At 38.7% G+C, this 20489-nt stretch overlaps 1 protein-coding gene across 5 annotated transcripts in view; it reads right to left on the reverse strand.

The window, feature by feature from the left end:
• RANBP17 (RAN binding protein 17) overlaps positions 1-20489 on the reverse strand; it is a 160077-nt gene that overhangs the window by 68163 nt on the left and 71425 nt on the right. For 4 of the 5 annotated variants that reach the window (XM_083798209.1, XM_083798210.1, XM_083798211.1 and 1 more), the window contains exon 15: positions 7695-7768. The exons of the other annotated variant lie outside the window; for it this stretch is intronic. In XM_083798209.1, coding sequence (XP_083654335.1) covers positions 7695-7768 — 74 coding nt within the window. The remainder of the gene's footprint in view (positions 1-7694; positions 7769-20489) is intronic. 5 annotated transcript variants of the gene reach the window in all.

A 20489-nucleotide genomic window follows, 5' to 3' on the forward strand; every position in this document is an offset into this window, starting at 1 on the left:
CTGGCCACTTAACTTCTGCAGTATCTATCAGCCTAGTTCTCCATGCGATAAAACCAAATTGCTATAATTCCCCTTCAGCATAGGAGAAATAGGGTACAGAAAAACTAGAGGGACAGATTCAATGAGCTGGATTCGCTGCACCCAACTCCCGGTGAAATTCTGCGTTATGGTTCTTATACTAATCCCTATTTACCTCTTCCCTCTTTCCAATACCAAGCACTTAACTAACAGTGAAGATACTCAGGGGATACTGCATTTCCCTAATTGCAACCCCTATCAGACACTGGCATTTTGGAAGAGTATTCTCTTATTAATGAGCCAACACAAATTATGATATAGGGTAACATTAGACATATTACCAGTCCCTGGGGACCACCAACCATGTACAACATCTTCCCATTTTTGGTGACAATGACTTGCTCTACTGCCTTCCAACAGGTTAACTGTGAGACTTGAAACCTACAGCTAAGGGCTTCTACAGCTTCTTCTATACCGTGTGCAGGGCAGCACAAAGACACCTAAGTGACCTGGGATGGCATCTGCTGTTTGTTCAGCTACTAGACGTAGTTAGGAGGTGAAAAGGTGTCAGGAGCCTTCAAATGAAACAGGGAAACTGAAGCCTATAAAGTGGAGGAATGGCATTTTTCTCAAGTGAGAAGTGGTTACAACAGTAAGTTAAGTCGCTGATCCTGTAGTCGGGCATCTGCTAGCTTTCTTAAGGGAATGTCACGCAGGTCAGTGTCAAGAATCTTACTGAAGCCCAAATGTTTGATACTTCATGTTTTGGTTGTACATTCCTGCCAGCAAGTCCAAGAAAAAATTAACACAAAAAAAGTAGCCGAAACACACTGATCACAGTTATAGACTAACTACCAGTAGAACTTTTTTAAAACGTAAAACTTTTTCTAGTACTCCTCTGAGAATCACATTTGGGCTGCCTGGCTTAGAACAGGTTGCTTGCTCCTCGCTCCCTTTTTTGAAGGCAAGTACTGAGCCCTGCTCTTCTGGGAACATTCACTCCCACCTTATCAGAAAGCCATAAGAAAGTTGAATATCCCCCTTCCTTCAGATGGAGAGAGAATGCTGTATAAGAGAGAATGCGAGCACAGTTTCTGATATTGGATTCATCTGGAGAAATAGAAAACCTATTCCTGATAAAGACAACAAATTCCTAGGGTCTATCTCAAACTCCCAGGTGATGAAGAATAAGTAAATTTACATTTGTATGCCTCTGTTTCCTTGTCCACAGAATAAGCGTAACAATTCTGACTTTAAGCTGTCAGACCTATTGATGAAAGTTGACCATCTAAGAGGCATAATCAGCACCAGCTATTTACACAGTGAAGCAGTAGGATTTAAATTTTGGGAATGGAGGACCTGAAGATCAGATGTTCAGTGCCTTAAAATCAGCGTTGATTATTGCCATCTTTTACATATACACAGGCTAAGGAATGCACTACACCACATACACTAAACCTCTTTTTCAGGAAGTTTCAAGAATGCAGTTTAAGGCATCTGAATGTTTAGTATTATTTGCTCAGGAAAAGGCAAATAACAATGCAATTACCAAAGCAGTATTCCGCAATTTATATTTGCAAACAAACATTGATTTACTTAACAAAATCTCTATGAAGAGCTACAGAGGTTCAAATTGCCTTAAAGAAATAGCCCATTCTAGCAAGTCCATAATTCATAGTTTATCCCTACTATGGGGAGTTCTGGAGATGTTTATAGTTGCACTAAATCCTTAACAAGTATATACCATACAATGCAATAAAAATGAATTTGGACTATCCAGATGTGACATCAATATCAAAATCATAAAAAGGCTACTTTGCAAAAGAGCAAAACCCTTGTCCTTCAGTAGCTAAATGTAAGACATTTAAAGAAAAACAAGAAGTCACAGCAACAGCTTGAAGAGAAAATTAAAACTATATAAGGAAGGCTCTTCAACATTTCATGACTTTTTTTAAAAATTGTATATCTTCTCATGTCTGTATTTGGATGCTGAAAGATAGAGTAATAATATAAAAGCTAGAGAAGTACTCAAGAGTGAAGAGAGGCTGAAAAAAATCCATTATAATCTTAGCAGTTCCCATTTTTGTTTTTGTCTTATCAATATCAGACAATATGAAAGGCACATAAAATGTAATACTTTAAGAAACACCTGTGAAGGATTTTAAGTATCTGAGAAAATTTGTAAAGATCCATAGAGGAATCTCAGAATACAAAAAGCGATTTTCCACCATTAAAGGAAGAGAAACCAAGGAATGAAAGAGGAGAAAAAATTTACAGCTCTCACAGAAATCATGGCAAGACAGCTCTTAAATCCAAGTGCTGGTGTCCTTGTCTCTTTCTTTCTCAAGTGGCTTATTGACTTAAAATATGAACTAAGTGAAACTGAGTCAGAGCAACCTATCATAAAGTTTCAAATGAGTCACAGAAAGTCAGAGTTTCATCAAAAGCTACACCAATCCAAATTAACAGAAATGGTTATGGTTATAAGCAGCACTGAACACGTTTTAAAGGCAAATACAAGAAAAGTGGTAATAAAAAATGGCAAAATATTTGCAATTTTGATAACTACACAGCATTAAAATACTGAACTAGGTGCAGAAAAATGAATAGAGCTATGAGAATTTAAAAAATATTAAATTAAACACCATTAAGAATCCAGTATACTTTCAAATATTTGCTTTTAGTTCACCTTTTTGTAAAAGGACAAGAATAAAAGCCTAGCTTCTAAAAGCTATACCAAAGAAGGTGAAACTTCCCAGCTTTTTCCCCTTAGAACCCTCCAGTTTGCTCTGAGACCTCCTGTCACCATCACTGCTTACTAGTGCAGTTCTATCAGCGTACCAAACACCTCTGCCCTTGTGACTTAAATGTACAACTTTAGAGGTTTTTGTTTTTTAAATCTAAAATATAGAATGGGAAGGCAAATAGTGATTAGATATGCCAATTTACAATTCTCTGGGAAAAGTTTCATCCACCCACAGAAGAATCAAAATTCTTTGCACATTCCAAGTCTTTATGATAGTTGAAAAAAACAAAACAACAACAAAAAAAAAACAACAAAAAAAACACCGACATCCACTTCCAGCCCCTTAAATCCATTTTGTGACATTTTTGTTTTCTAACCCATTTTACTGTCCTTAATTTCCTGCCCTATCCTTACTGTATACAGAAGGATCTTTTCAAACACATGGACTGTATCACTCCTATTAAAAGGATGCACACCGAAGGACAGTCCCCTTCATAAAAGATGTAATAGCTCTTATGGAAGTTGAGGACTGGAAATAATACTGGTGGAGTACAGGAATGGGATGCCCAGCTTAGAAGACAGAACTGAAAAATGTACAATACAATTTTAAAAAGAAAGTTTTGGAAGAAAACAAGAGAATCAGGGATAGAAGATAAATAAGCAAAAAGTTTTTTTTTTTTTTTTTTAATACAAGTGTGAAGTCAGCAAAGAATAGGGACCACTGAAGAGTTAGTATGTACTATACAAAGAGAAAATCCATATGGCCACATGGATGGTCAAAGATTTTTATCTTGTCAAAGATATTTTGCTACCCAGCCGGAAGAGATGACATTTGCTGTAAACCAGCACATTTGGAGATTTCTTTTTAAATAATAAAAACAAATGAACAATTAGAGCAGAATTAGAGTGAATTAGAAAGCCTGAATCATGTAAATTTAGGAATAGCCTTTGTCTCAAGAATACAGATATACTTGTGTTATAGAAATCAAAAAGACAAAAAGAATCATACAATTTAAACTAAACTTTCAAAGTTGCTTAAGGTGTCTGCTACCAAACTGCCATTAAAAAATAGGAGAAACAATCATCCAAATCCCCTAAAAGAACTTTGAAAATATCTTCCTTGCGTGATAATTGTGTTTCAGTAATAATGAAGACAGCAATTTGTTGGGAAGAAGGCTCCGTACAGTCATGTTTTAATTATTTCTTGTACATTATCATCATTTACAATAAAAGCTCTCTGTGGCTCAATGACAGTGATTGGATATATACTTTTCATTAGAGCCGGACAAAGGTGAATAGTTAAAAAAAATACACATACTGTTATGAATAGAAGTGTCAAGTTTTAGTTTGCTGTGATTCATGGAGTCGTGTAAGTTCTGAGTGTTCAGAAAAATATGCAGAGATCCAGACTTTTTACACTTATCTAGAATTTAAACACTACATGGAAAAATCTCTCTATTTATATGTATGTGTGTGTGTATCCACCACAGTGAAATCGTAACAGCAGTTAAAAAAAAAAATCCGACAGCAGTGTTGGATGCGCATCTTTCATTCATGTTTCGGTTATTTTATCATGTTATACCAAAAATACTAAGCATTTGGGTGAACATTCTGTTAATCTACCTCACGATAAATCATGTCCACATGTATTTGATAATAACTGAAAGGAACCCTAAGAGGCTTACAAAGAATTCATGACGGAAAGGAAAGGTGCTTGCTGCCAAAATAAATAAAAGACAATTAGGACCAGATGCCCAGGAGAGATTCAAGGAGCAGATGGAACTAAAACTACCCCAGTCTAAATGTCTCCTTGCCTCTTACCTATACAGGGAAGGATCAAAACAGGTGGGTAGCTACTGCTCAAAAAGAGGACCCACAGAAGAAAAGAACTGCTGTCGTTTCTGGGTACAGTGCCTCACTCCTTGCCAAAAGAGTCCTGGCCTCGAGCCACTTCCCAGCAGGCCAAGAGGAATACGTGACATGGCTGTTCTGGGGGGAAGCAGGAGTAAAAAGGATAGAGCTCGAGACAGACAGAAGAACAGCATGTGGCTTTGAAAACCAGTACCCTGGGTGAACAGGCTAGGCAAGAGGAAATTTAAGGAGCCAGACTGGGACCTTAAGTCATAGCCCTCCAGAATCTCATCATCCCCTGCAGCCCTACTGCCTCCTTCAAAAGCCCTTGCTTCCCCCTTACCTGTCTTCACCCGCACCTTCCTCCTCCCAGCTTAACCCTCCTTGAACCTGCTCTGCTCTTGCTACAGAGTTGCTGAACATGGCTAAGAAGGCCCAAGGTGCCTTGCATATTAGAAAAAACTTGGTTTGAGGCTAGGTATTTTTTCAGCTGACTTTTCCCCTGTCACACGTATACCTTTTAAGATGATGGTCAAAGCAAGCAAGGGCAGTGATGTTAAAAGAGGTACTCAATAAATTTCTGCTAAGACTATGATGAAAATACAGCCATTAACAGATAATCTGCCTACATAGAACTTCACTCCTCCAGAAACAATTTAAGATGAACTCAGTAAAAGGTACATTCATTAACTTCCACTGGAAGTGTGATAAGAAGTCTAGGACCTGATGTGACAGCAGCACTTTAAACTATTGTCAACAGATCTAAAGGACAGCTATTACACTGATGTATCTCAAAATATTTCTGTACTTTGGAGAATACCTATTTAATGCAACCTCTAAACCATAAACTGATCAGTGGCTACTGCAGCTACTAGTAGCTACAGCAAAAAAGTATTTCAAATTGTTTTCTATTAATGACAGAATTCGATGAGGGTGAGTTAACATCTTAATGTTTTATTAAAAGTGTATTTTAAGAGAAAAAGGTGAATGATTTAATCACTCATGTATCCTGTCCACTGCTCTTCAAACGTGTTAAGATTAGTGTCAGTAACAAATCATCAAAAATGCTGCCAGACTGGATTGCCCCATCAGACACTACTTGTCGGATTATGCATCAGCATGTTTGGGTTTCACACCCAGATTTTCCTATCGACATGCTATAACTGGGAAGAAGCTAGTTTATTAATTAGCACAAACATGAGTGTGTTTGGACAACAGCATCACAGTCAGTTCTTAAAGATACTGACTGAATTGTCCAATTCAAGCTGTAACATTCATTCTGCAAAACGAAAACGATCTGCAATCTGATCAATGAACAATTCATAAACTGCATGTTTTGAAAAAAATACAGTAAGCCACAGAGTAAGAGAAAATACAAACACAGAATGCGTAATCTAAAAAGCAGCACTGAGTTTTGCTTTTTATTTACCTGGTTTTCCTTGTAAAAACCTCCATGCAACATTAAAACACCATCTTCTCTTGATTTACTGTGCTTGTGCAAAACCAGCCACATCGAAGCTAAACACATGTAGTACTTATCACACTTGTTAAATGATATACTGCTATTTCCTCAATTAGCAAGTGCAACATGGATTTCCTTGCAATGGTATGAAAGAGTAGAAAGAGGGAACAAACTGATTCATCTGGTCTCCATACAGAAGTCCTCTTCCCTCTTTTTCCTCATTCGTTCAAGTTTCACTGTATTTTGAAACAACAAAGTGAAGCCTAGCTAATTCCATGACATGAAATGCTTCCAGAAACTCTGCAGTAAGTATCTATCAGTATTTTTCCATTCATCACCCTCATTTACCTGTCTACAAAGCATTCTCCAGATAAATATCAAGGTTTGATGGGTACTATCGTTATCCTAGGGCAGGATGCAACACTCAGCTTCTGGTTTAGAGGAAGCAAAACACGTATGCCTTATTTTCCATATAGAAGTTAAACCCCGTTAGCAAATGACTTTGTCTTAATTGCTATTGTTTCTCAAGGTTGGTAGTCATGGCAGCAAAAGACAAGTTCATGTTTAATACTGTCCGAACAGATCGTGGCTAACCTGGCAATGCCAGAAGAGATGCTTCCCTAGTAGGTCTAAGTCCACAGAAAGTATTTAATGGTCATATAGGTCAGATTTAGGGGACATGAACTTAATGACAGAATGCAATGTTTTCCTCACCATAGAATGAAGACCTAAAGTACTCGTTTCTCTTTCTCTGGGCACACACACAACTCATTGTCTCCTGGAACTTCCCAGATTTTTTAGTGGGTATTCATAATTGTTTGGAGAGACCGTTTTGTTTTGAATAGAGAGAAAAAATGATTTAGATGGAACTTTTCAGTCAGGAGAAATTCTCAGGTCTCACTAAGGACATACGTAATAAAACAGAAAATCCTAGAAGTTTTGTTGGACCTATAGACTGCAACAGAAGCACAAGAAAAAGAGCAATTCTCTAGGTTTATTCTTCAGAAGTACTGCAATACTTGTCTGACAGAAAAACACACCATCTTATCTCTGAGATGAGAACGGCAGACAATAATGCCCCTTTTATCCTTCAGTATGAGTCCTTAAAATCTTTCCATGTGAATCCATACTTCTAAGAGCAAAGTTTGCCAGATCTTGCCAAAAAGCAAATCAAACAAACCTCCCCAAAACAAAGAAAGATTAGCTTAACTTGGTCAGCTCCCTGCCGTGAATCATGCTGAAGCTTTACAGGTAATTCTACTGGCATCTGAGGGTGCAGGAACGAGAAGTGGGGAAGGGAGGGAACTGCTTATTCCAGGACTGTCCCTGAACAAGCGTCTATGAAATTTCAGCTTCATCCTCCCATAAGCCATTTCTAGAAGTGATGCAGACACTCTGAAGTACCTATCTATCTCTAAGTGTTTATTTAGAGGCCTGCGGTACTTTCAGAAAATAAGGGTGCTTTTAAAAATAGCTATTCCTTACTTAAAATATTTAAAATTTACAGAAGACATTATTCTAGCAAAGGGCAAACTTAACAACATAAAATAAAACACGGATTTAAAGTAAACACTAAAGACAAAATACATACAGAATAGAACCCAAGGATAAACTCACATTTTTGTCATAAATGTTTCTAGAACCTGGTTGTCATCTGTTATTCCTAAGACTTCTGTCATTCGGGCATATACCTGGAAATAAACATTTCAACAGTAACATATTATAGACATTTACAAGAACCAGCAGTTTAATTTATTCTAAAACCTTTCCCTATTTTTGCAGGAGAAAAGTACAGGCACACATGCCTGCTGTTCCAATCTAGCTAAAGCATTTGTAAGAGATCACTTACACACTGTAAAATGTGTTTTGTGAATTTTGGAGCCAATCAGCTTTTAAGCGCCCTTGCAAACATTTCTTCCCACAAAAGAGAGAGAAAATTTTCACATTAAACTCACTTTACGGTTCACAGAAAAAACCTGCCTCTTTTCAAAGAAGTGTTTTATTACCAAAGTTGCAAAGGGACGGAGAAAACATTCTTTTGTTGGTCTCTGTCCTCAGTGGGATACGATTCAGCACTGTCCCTTAGCTTCCACTTTCATGTTGCTGCACTAGCAGTCACAAACTCTAGAAAATCAGGTACTCCTCAGGCATTCAGTTTTGTGTTCTCCATTCCTGGGGCAGCCAAGTAACTTCTAGTTGTATACTTTCTCCCTCTACTTCAGATCCATGAGAAATTACCAGCCGAGTTTTCCCAGCACCCCAGTTACCAGATCACACTGCTGTTTTGATGCAATAACAAAGACACAGTACACACCAAGTGTAATTTTTTACTTACTGTGTAATCTTCATGCAGTTTTTTTAGTAGTTTTAGTAGCCAAACATTTAGTTCAGATAAAAATGTTTATTTGGATTAAATCAACTTGAGAAATAAAAGGGAAATAAGCACTGCAAAACTTCACAATGCTCTGCAACTCACTCGAGCCTGAGCTCTAGTAGCACTGCTATTTGCTTACGACTAGGCTAAATGCAGGTCGGTACATTTCATTTCAGTCATTTCAACCTTTAGTGATACTAAAACAAGTATTATGGGTTACATGTAATTCTTCCATATTACGTGATCGAGTCAAGTATCACCAAGGTCTGAAACGCAGCACCGAGCCCAGCACAGGCAGCCTCAGCTCCCCAGCAGTGAAAGCCTGGTGCCATCTAGCTGTCAATTTTGTTCGCCGATATTATATATTCTACACAAATACCAATGAACGTTAGATAACTTAATACCTATGTAACTGTATCTAAATTTGCTTGTACCAACTTCAGTTCTGCTACTGATGCAATGCTACAACTTTGGTTAAAAACCAAACCAGCAGTATCCTACCGCTGAGGAAGCCAACAAAAAAATAATTGTATCTTCATGTCCCCAAAACTTCAGTTTTAAATTGGAGCATAATGAAGGCATGAGCAAATAAACTTGCAGCTGTAACCAGAAATTGCATCAACATCAAGGATTTATTTACCTAACTTGTAAGCTAAAATATCACCTTTTGTAATTGCATGAATGCAATGTGCTGTGACAGAAGTCAGTAGCGAAAGGACAATCAAAATATGAAAAGGCGGCACATACTATTTTTCAAACCTTGCAAAATATCAATTATCACACTGTAAATGCAAAGCTATGATTTGCAGTAAACCGCAGCTACGATAACATATTCAAGTATAAAAGTCGTATCTTCCAATCTAAGAACAAAAAAAAAAAAAAGCATCCCTAAACAGCACACTGCTGAAATGGAGCAGCTGCAATTTTAGCGACATCTCCAAATTCCCTTCCTCGGGAAGGGGAAGGAGAAGGGGAAGGAGAAGGGGGAAGGAGGAGGGAAAGCAGCCGGGCGAGTGCGACGGGAGCACTCGCTCTGTTGGCAAACGGGGCTCTCAGCCACGGCTGAGTTTAACAAATAAATACTAAACCAGCAGTCAGTGTTGACAAAGAGCAGTGCTTTAATCCACAATTATCCTTGTAACTCTTACTACTCCTTTTATCATCCATTAGCTTTGATTCCCATTATCCCATCAAGAACTGTGTCAACGCTTTTGTCCCTGGGGATTTCCCACAACTACTAGGATCTGACAGCCAAGCTTGAGTGCTAAGCAGGATCATTACCTCTTAAATCCACTTATCTGATCCACTGAATAGTAAATTGAAAAGCTCATTAACAGCAACAATCTGATTTGTTTTCACATGTGACAGGGTCATTTCAAGTCAGCATGAATACAGTGCTGGTAATAAAAACTACTACCCGGTCTGTAATGTGACAAATTGCAAGCTAAAATAAACGTGATATTTTAAACACCTTCTTCAAAATCATTTTCAAACCAAAACACGCTCTTAGGATGTAAAAATAGAAGAGCAAACAGCCCCCAACCACAACAATGAAATGCCCTTAGACTTTTAAGCGCTATAAAAAATTAATGATAAAGCATTTTGGACAGATAATAATAAAAAACACTTCAGCAACAAAGACCGTGCTATGTATTCAAAAGGAGGAGGAAAACACCGTTGAAAGGGGTCATAAAAGGATGTGGAATTGCATGTGGAAGTGATCTCATCCTTGTTCGCATCACGGAGCCACGAAGGTGAGCGCAGCGGCGGAGCTGGGGAGGCTGCGCCTGCGGGACCGGGACGTGCCCAGGCGCCCACCTGCTGGCTCGCCTCCAGCCCAGGCCTCCCCCTTCCTCCTGGCAGCGAGAAAGAAACAAGGCTATGTTTGCAGTTCCCCCTGGAGACTTCGAGTAAGGAGCAGGATAATTAACTTTCAGTAGGAAACAACCAGTTTAAGACTTCTGTAAAGCCTTTACACAATTATTCCCAAATCCTTACAACTGTGGGATTTGTAACCTCCAATACAAACCCTGCATCGACACACAACGCTGGGTGAGCACGCCGTGGTATCGCCACAAAATGTGAGCTTCTGAACCGTCAAATATCACATCACTATCATCATCTCAATGTACATCGGTTATGAATTAAAGTGAGAAATCCATAGAAGTGGTAACATGAGGCTACAACGTCAGGTAAGCTTCACGGGTACAAGCACATAATCAAAGCCCTTAAAGCAAGCTGGGCTGATACCACCACGTCAACCCAAAAGCAATAGCACTGGTTGCAACACTCACAGGTGACGGCAATAGTCATGGGAGTGACAATAAAGAAGAGACCAGCAAAACACCTTCAACAACAACAATTTCAAACATATTAAATCAAAAATTCATGGAATTGCTCAGGCTGGAGGAGACCTTTGGGCTCACTAGGCCCAGCTACCCCCGACCGACCGCGTGCCTCCACTAAGCCGTGTCCCCAAGCACCACGTCCACACGTCCCTTACACACCTCTGGGGTGGGGACCCCACCAGTGCCCTGGGCAGCCCGTCCCAGCGCTCGGCCACCCTCTGCGGGACCAAATTCTGCCTGAGGCCCACTCTGGGCCTCCCCTGGTGCAACCTGAGGCCAGTTCCTCACATCCTGCCACTTGTCACCTGGGGGAAGGGACCAACAGCCTCCTTGCTGCAGCCTCCTTTCACGTAGTTGTAGAGAGCAACGGGGTCTCCCTAAACCTCCTCTTTTCCAGACTAAACGACCCCAATGCCCTCCCTCAGTCGCTTTTCCTAAGTCTTGTTTTCTATCCCATCCACCAGCTTCCTTGCTCTTTGCTCCATTTCACAGAATAGTGAAATAGATTTGTTAATAGATTTGTAAAATGAAAGGCACCTCAGTTGAATTGGGGCGTTTAAGGGATCCAGCAGGTTCACCAGCTCTGGAGCCAGTGAATCTTTTACCACCTAGCAGCTTTACCAGTTATCCAAATCACATAACCTTACACTTCCCAACTACTTGAACCCTGCCTGCTGCATTTCAAAAAGAAAGAGAAAATAAAATTGTGGAAGCAACACTTTATAGAGCAAAACATTCGCATGTAAATACAACTTCAAACAGAGAAATAATGTGGTAATTACACTAAAACTTTATTTCTCTGACTTCTCTACTCTTTGGCCCTAGATATGTTTAACTTTGCTTTGTCTTTAAGGTCTTCTCTTTTTGGTGCTCTCGTTATAACTCTGAAGAAGCTAATTATGTCAATTCTTAAATGTGAAGCAGATTACAGAACTGGGAAGCTCAGAATATGAGTTCCTAAAGGTTGTATGGCTATATAATGACAGTCACAGAAATTCAATAACAGCACTGTATGGAATGTACTCAAACGCACCCCATGAAACAAATTAAACCAGAGCAATGAATCTCTCACACTGTGCAAATAAGAAAACACAAGAAAATGTTGGTTTCTATATGTTTCATAAGGGCTATTATAATGAATTAAGATTTTGGATAATGAATCTTCAGAAAATTACAGTAAAGTTATTACCCGTAGGCACAGCGTAAATGCTTAAGATATTATAACTTCCTTGAAGCTCTGCAGGCCTTGCTGCAGAGAACTATCAGTGTAACATTAAAGTATTTTGTCATGAGTACTGAGGGCAAAACCAGACCTTAACCGTATTTGCTCCAAAACTGATAGCAACTGCATGGGGACAGCTGCTGCCGAAGAGGCTGGCGTGGCTGGGCTGGAGAGCAGCTCCCCACACAGAGCCTACCCCAATTCTGCAGGCAACTCACCCAGTGTCTGGGCTACCACAGCAGCTTCCTGGGGGTGCCACCCCACCTCTCTAATACCTCTGCACAAAACCCACTCAGCTCCATGCTAATCAAGAGTTTCTTTCCAGGCAGAATTTTCACCGATTTTTCAAACTGAAATCTGGTATTTTAAATTTTAACACAAGGAAGCTCCATTACATGCAGCAGAAATCTAGCTTCCAAATTGCACGATCTATGAGAAACTGAACTTAGTCCCCTAATTAATGGATCAGAGTGCCAGATCAACAACTTTTGCCTTCGAACCAAATTAAGGGCTTAAAAAACCTTCACTTTTTTATCTCGTTCACAGCAGAGGAAACCTTGGTCGTCATAAAGCCTCCACTCCTGACTAGCTGTCTTAAAAAGGTAACATCTCCAAACACTCCTAACTCAGAGTCTAAGCCCAGAGGATAATCTGTTGTTATATAGTTAGCTCCCTACAAGAAAAAAATCTTTAATAGGCCTTAAGAACTTGCCTCAAATAGTTTCAGATGGGATCTCTGAAGAGCACATGAAGTTGGGCACTGCACTATACAAAAAGTAGGCCGTCCTCCCACTCGGTGCTGCATGTGTTTGTAAGCAACCAGAGGAAATACGTCAGTTACATAAATGATACGCCATCTACTGCCTTACCTACACAGCCAGCTTAATCAAAATACTGCATGAAGTTATTCCTCAGTTGACAAGAGACCTACCATAAAACAACATTTAAAAATTAGGGTATTGTTATTGCAACCAGGTGGAATGTTGTAGAGTAAGTACACTGAGTGGCTCAGTCATAGTTACAGATGCTATTTCCTTGGTAGTCTGCTGAAATACTGTGTCCCCTCGAGTCCAGACAGTACGAGGAATGAGCAGCTCCCTCACGGGATGTGTTCCAGGCCCCTGCTCTCTCAGCTGCGTGGAGCAGAGGATTCACAGCGTGTGGGTGTCATTCACTCCCTGCCTCTTGCTCCATAGAGTGCCCAAGCAATGCCAGCAATAAACCTTTTCTTAAGTGGAAATTGGTCTTTTCATTTCAATGACTTCCTCTCAGCTTTTGGTTTTAGTTATTTATTCATTTTCCAATTCCTCAATTTTCTGAAAATCTTGAGAAAGACCTATAATTCTGGTGGACTTGCCACGGGAGCTGTACTACCAACTAACTGCTGTTACCACCAATGCAGCATGAGGACCATTCTCTAAAAAGAAATCAGTTTACCTGCTAGGTCTTAGCCAATTGTTAAAAAGGTGTTTAGCTTTGAAAGTCTTTAGACTATCATTCTTGTAAAGCACTGTTAGAGATTTCTAATTCCACAGCCTCTTTTTGTATTAATAGATGTTACTTTTGAACACCATCCCGTTGATTTTTAGTTTTCAAGGCACAGTTCTAGCAGTGTACAGCTTTGATGGAAAACACAGACACTGCAGAGATTCAAGCCATCTAGGCAGTCATCTATTTGTTTTAATAAGAAAGTAAAATGCTGCTTTAAAAATCCTCTAAATGATCGAAATGAAACAATACCATATAGATTACAATACAAGAATAGATTTGTTCTTGTACCGGAGTCAGAAAACTCCCAAACCTGAAGTAGCAGTAATCTACATTCTTACTTGCCCCTGTCCAGCTTAATTTTATCCAGCTGCTTAATTGCATCTAAACAAGTGGCCCGCTCAGCATGCTTACGTGCAAGCAACTTGACCGTTTGATATCCTTTAACATCAACATTAGTTTGGCACTTAAAGACAAGTAATAAAAATCATAGCTATTTATTTAAAATTTCTATTTCTAAAACTATTTCATTGTACTGACTTGAGCATAGCTGCAGGTGTTATGCATCCCTCAGGATCAAGCCCTAAGCATACCAAATTTAGTGATATCACGTATTTTAAAAAGGTTTTGCACCAGAGCTGTACATCAGTGCTTTTTGCACATTTATCCCACGGCATAAGGAGAGGTGTTACAGCCACCACAGCTAATACTAGCAATTTGAACAACCCTCTTTGGCAAGCCAGAAATAAGATAATTGTTCAACATAGGCTGGCTCTTCTGAAATACTGGAAGCATTGCCTGTAATTATAGACATCTGTCATTGCTAGCCACTCAGTAGTAACCCTGACATCAATATACAACTATAACACTAAACTGCCTGCAGGCATAGCAATGGAAGCCAGATACGAGAGGCGGGCAATCATCTGCCTCATCCAAACTATCTGTCAAAGGTTCCTAACCACAAATAGCTCTTACGTTTTGTATCCTTAGGATAATATGTTGATTTATTTTAGATCCTCTAATATTTACAGTCTAGGCCATCTACTAAAATAAAGAAACAAACCTTATGGCTAATGGAGGCAGTTACCGTTCAAAATCATCACGAAAGGTCATAGCTCACCACTCAAATGTTAAACACTGATGGCTGTTTTGAACATGCACCTGTGTATAAACTTCCCTCCTCCCTCCTCCAAAATCATACATGATCATTTCCAACTACAATTTACATTGATTGCTCTTCTCTTATCAGCCAACACTTCATCAAACAACTTGAGGAAATATTTACATTTTGAGCACCTGGAATTATCTTTGGAAAAATGCACACAGTTTGCTGGACATACCATTAAGTTCCAGTGTCCTGGGGTTCACCAGGTCAGTACAGAAAATGGTTGGTGTTTTGCAGAATTATCTTTAACACCCAACTTTGAAAAAGGAATTAGTATTAATCATATAAAATATGTTTATGGATTAGATACTTCATCAGCTCTTAGCAGGAAGCTAAATTACACTCTTGGCCAAGGAATAAAGTTTCTTGAAATTCACAGATAAATGTGGATCATTTCATTTTAATTTTAAGGTGAAGAGCATGCTGAAACCCTCAATCTCTACTTTTTTTGTCTTCATTTGAAAATCAATCTCGGAAAGGGGCAAAAAAAGATTGTAGGTTTAAACTAATTAGGAATTAACATCCTTACAATTATCATAATTTGTTATTAACAAAACTGTGATTTCTTAGTATGATTCACAACAGCCTCTGCTGAAGAGAAACTATTAATTACTAGACAGACAGTTAGCTTACAAGTGAGCTGCATTTTAAAAACCTCCTTTAAAATACAATTGCTAAATGCCTTACAGTGCTGTAATGTGAGACAGGTTCAAATCTTATTACTTCACTGAAATTAAAACCTAAGTTTTAATACTGTTCAAGTCGAACAATGATTCCACACTTTATTGCTTTTGAAATCCCTTGATGATCATAGGAAAAAATGCCCTCGAGAAAAAGAGACTCTGTTTTCGATAAACAGAAAATACAGTTTGCACTCTTAGCCTCTTTGTCATCACAAAAAAAGGATTTAATGCCAATTCTTTAAAAAAAGACTTTTTTCACAAAATGTGCACCTTGTGTGCCATTTGTAAAATCAGCTCACTTTCTTTTATTTATTACTGCAGCGCGGCAAGGCAATAAAGCAGCTACTGATAGCTAATAAATTACATGCCTTTTAAAACAATTCTCCAGCTACAAAAACTTGTAACTACAAAGGCTTACATTTACATGGTACATCGTGTGAAATGTCTACATTTATGTTCTATTTAACCACATAAGTAAAATCTGACCCTTTATTAAACTGCCAACTTCGAAGCACAGGTTACACATGAGATTAAACAAAGGGTAACTTTTTAAGGCTCTCCTACGGATTTACATAATTAAACGTAAAATGCAACTGAAAATTGGCCTAAACAGTTCAGGTGCAAGCTATTTTAAAAATTAAATCCATTTTTAAGTATGACCTTCAAACTACCTTCAGGAAAAAAAAGTGATCACACATTTTTCCAACTATTGCACGATAACAAACGTTTACCTCTAAATCTAAAAATTGCATAAAGTTTTCAATAATAATAGCAACATATTACTGCAATATAAAACAATAATTTTCCATCACATACCATGAAAACCAAGATTTGTATTTTTAATTAAAGTCAATATCAGAGCTTTGGGAAAGCATTTTTTGGTTAAAACAGATTTGAAACAAAAAAGCCCTGCAGTCTTATTTCTTTAGGATACGTTTTAAATCTATATGTATCTACTGAACTCATTAAGCTGCTCTTAATGTTTTTTCTTTACAGCCTACCTACTAATTAGAGTTAATCTGCACAGAATGCTGAGATGCATTGTCTTTTGGTTTTGTATTGCAGTATTTTTAGGCTGATGTGCTAAACTATTTTCAGACATTTGTTTCTTACAATGTGACTGCCTCACAAATCATTAAACAAAGCATCACATTCTTTTTAATTGTCTCCATATCATCATGTATCTATTTAAGATGGGTAGTTCTATTAATTCATTTCCTTCACTCAGTGTTATTTCTATAACATCTGTGACTTTGGTACTGCTTTCCTCACAACTTTCCTCATTGCTGTAGTTCCAAAATGGCAGTTCTATGATTGAGCATGAAAACAAACCTTAACTACCTACTAATAATTAAAAGCACTTAAAATACAGCTACTCAATTTAAGAGAACAGCCCACAACACGTTAGTAAAGATGCTGCACGATTCTAAATTCCTCACCAGGCACACCACCAACATGACTATCAATCATTTTGAATGGAGATGCTGTGGGGCAGATCTTTCAGTCTGACTGAGCACTGCTTAATGCAAAATGAGATGGGAAATAGTTTTCAGACACTTCCCGCTCCCTTAATCCTCAGACCACTTTTTCCTATGGTAACCAAAGGTCTACTTTGGTAATATGTATTTTCTAGTGTTTTATACATGTAATAACAACTTAATATTAAGACAATGACATTCATTACATAAAGCCAGACAAAATGGAGGTTTAACCAAGGCGGTTAAACCAACCAACCAGACAGCTGAAAGAGCAATGCAATGTCCCTGGTTACTTAATTCAGGTTAGTCTACTTGTGAGGATGAAATACAGGTGTAATTTTACTATGGTACAAAATAAAGAGTGAATGGCACCTGGCATAGCTATACCAGGAAGGTGCCCTGTGCATAACTGGATGCTTAGAAAAAAACCTCAAAAAGTGGAGAGGGAATTTAACAGGGCTTACAAACAAGAGTATGGTTCATATGTATAAATGCAACAACAGTGATATTCAAACATTGAAAATTCAACTTTTGAACGTATCGGCAAATGTAAGTTGATACAGAGGACACTGGAATCAAGCAAGAGCTTAGCAGAAAGGAATGGCACAGTCTCACCTATGCACACAAAGGGTTTGAGAGCTATATTATTATATGGAGACAGTTGTCTATACCAAGCTTTTGTTAAATTATCGATCATAAATGTAGCCACAACTTGACACAGCATACTATAAGTTAAGGACTTCCAAACATGAATGTACCATACAGATAAGTGTAAATATAGAGCCTACTCTGGTTTACCATCAGGGAATAGAAATATAGTTACATTTATTGAAAAGCTTACAAAACTAACAAAAAACTAATGAAAGTGATCAATCAAAATTGGTGAAGAATCTTGATCAATAACTATTCTCAGCAATGCGAGAAGTTTCAAACTTCAGCCTCTAATGTTAAAAAGAGGGAGTGACACTGAACACTGAAAAACATACAGCATAAACTGTCTTGGCTTTGGCTGGAAAAACAGACCATCATCCAGGCTAAGAGGGAAAAAGACAGAAGAATTCATAAAAGACCATCACATCCAACACTTGAATTAGTCACGCTAGAGTGCAGACAGTAAAGAACACCATGGTTCATGTTCCAGAATCAAGAAGTGACACCAGACAACCTAATAGGCAACACCCAGAACAGCCAAATTTCATCCATGCACATCTTTGGGTCCTGAACGACTTGGAAGTGTGGCCTCATCATCTACGTTCTGCATGCACTTTTTCATGTAATGCCATCTTTTTATAGTATGACTGATAGTAATGGTCTTTAGTAATATACAGAGTAATATTTTGGTACATTTCGCTAACTTCTTAAGCAAACAAGATAACCAAATCTGTACAAACATACCAGGTAACAGAACACTGTCAGATATGCCTACACTCTACCACCAAACAATCTGCAATGCTTGAGAAGCAAAGCAGTCTGGTAAGGCTATGTACTATGAGGTGCTGACTCACATTTAGCTTAAGAACAGATATTGCAAAATTAATTTAACTCTAAAAGCACATTCATTTAGATGATTATGCAAAAAGCAAAAATTAATAATATTCTCACTGTTACTGGTATTCAGTAAATTAGAATGAAATTGGTTGTTAAAAAAAATAAAAATGCATAAACTCAAATGTAACTATGCTGATAAGAGCACAACCAGTATGGGCCATTATTTTAATGCTACTTAAATCATCAGCTCCCGTGCTTATTTTTTTACGAAATCTAAAATGATATTTAAAAATCAACTATACACGTTTCTACATATTTTCTGATAAGCTGTTATTGTGTATTTGACATCTATACAAATCATTTAATACTTAAATTGATATAAAAATCCTGCTTCAGAAATAAAACTTTTGTTCCCATAAGACTGCTTTCTCAATAGAGCTACACGCCTCAAGAAACAACTCGTCAGTGGTGAGAATGCTCTGGAGAAATAATATGGAGCCTTTCTCGTGGCCTCCCTAACTGCAGTTCTTTTCGTCCAAATTGATGCCAACTACTGACTGCTCCAACAAAGAAGATAAGACAAAACCTATGTGGAACAGGTAACTGAAACGTGTTTTTTTTTCTCTCCACGCCTCAGAAGAATGGCAGGTGACAGAAGACAGACAAGTGTTTGCCCTGCTGCGATGTTTAACAAAAGCGCATTCAACGCTGAGCAGAATGCTTCAAAAATGTATTCCTCGATTATAGCCTTATGCACTCCAATTCTAGACTGCACTGCACTTGAAAGCCCCAGAGTAAGAAAAGATACCAAGTTATGGAATATAAAGCAGCGGAAACAAACACCGGTATCACGCCACATCCCATACAGGACGCACAGTGTGCTGGGCTGCCCCTGGCAGGCCTCTGCTCAGTGCTGGCGGGACAAGCCCAGTGCTGGGCCCCGTGCTGGGCTCCCCAGGACAGGAGACGTGGATGTCCTGCAACAAGTCCAGCAAAGGGCCACAAGGGATTAGAGTATCTGACACAGGAGGAGATGCTGAGAGAGCTGGGACTGTCCTGCCCTGGAGCAGAGAAGGCTCAGGGTGATCTTAGCAGGGTGTGTGTCTGATAGAGGCAGTAAAGAAAAGGGAACCAAGCTGCCTGGTGGCAGGACATGGGGAAAGAGGCACAAATGAAAATGTAAGAAATTTCATTTCAAAAAAAAAAAAAAAAAAAAACAAAAAACCATGGGGCTTGTAGCCGAACGCTGGCACAGGTTGCCCAGACCGGCTGTGGTGTCCCCGTGCCTGGGAGATCCCCAAAACCAACCCAGCCCTGAGCACTCCAGCTGACAGCTCCGAGCATGAGGCCTGGACCAGACAACCTCCAGAGGTCCCTCCCGGCCTCACCTGCTCTGTGATCTGGTGATACCTTTGCATTTTCTTATAATACTTGCTTTTATGGTAGTTGTATTTCAACCACTATAAATTTTAACTTTAAATGACTAATGTTAACTTAAATTTTACTCTATTTTGAGTTTTTGCTCTGAGAATTACTTTAATCAGCTCATTAATTTACATGTTAAACTTTTACATTAAAAAATAAGAAATCCAGATTTTTTTAACATAACTGAAGATACATATAATAAACCTTTTGTCTTTCTTTAAATCAAGTTTTTTTAAATGCACATTTTCTTTAAATGTAGACTCACAAGTAGCAAGATTTTCCTGGAGGATTAGCCTGCATTTTCCGCACCACCAGAATGGCACAAAGGAACTGAAGCAGCGTTGCTGCATCATTGCAGAAACCAGTGTTACTAAGAACAAAATGAAATAAAATGAAGGTGAGGGAGCCCAGTTATTCAGTTTTCACAGAGCTGCACTTTCAGGACTTGCCCTGTGTCCCTGGTTTGATTCTTCCAGCGCTGTTAGCAGGAGGAGGCAATCAGTATTACAGTTGGCAACAGTGCCCAAGCCAGAACGTAGGCACACACCTTCAAACAGCACGGTGAAAAGACAGCCTATTAATACAAATGACACATAACCTGTCCTAGTATTCTTCCCCATACTATTAAGTCTTTATGACCAACAGAATAACAGCATTCAAATTCAGTGTAAGTGAAGGAAGGAAAGTAGCTAACTCTGACACTCTAATAACCTACATTTAACAGTACTGCCTGTAGCCTAC

The sequence above is a fragment of the Anser anser genome (assembly GCF_964211835.1).
Source record: "Anser anser genome assembly, chromosome: 14".
Taxonomy (NCBI): Eukaryota; Metazoa; Chordata; class Aves; order Anseriformes; family Anatidae; genus Anser; species Anser anser.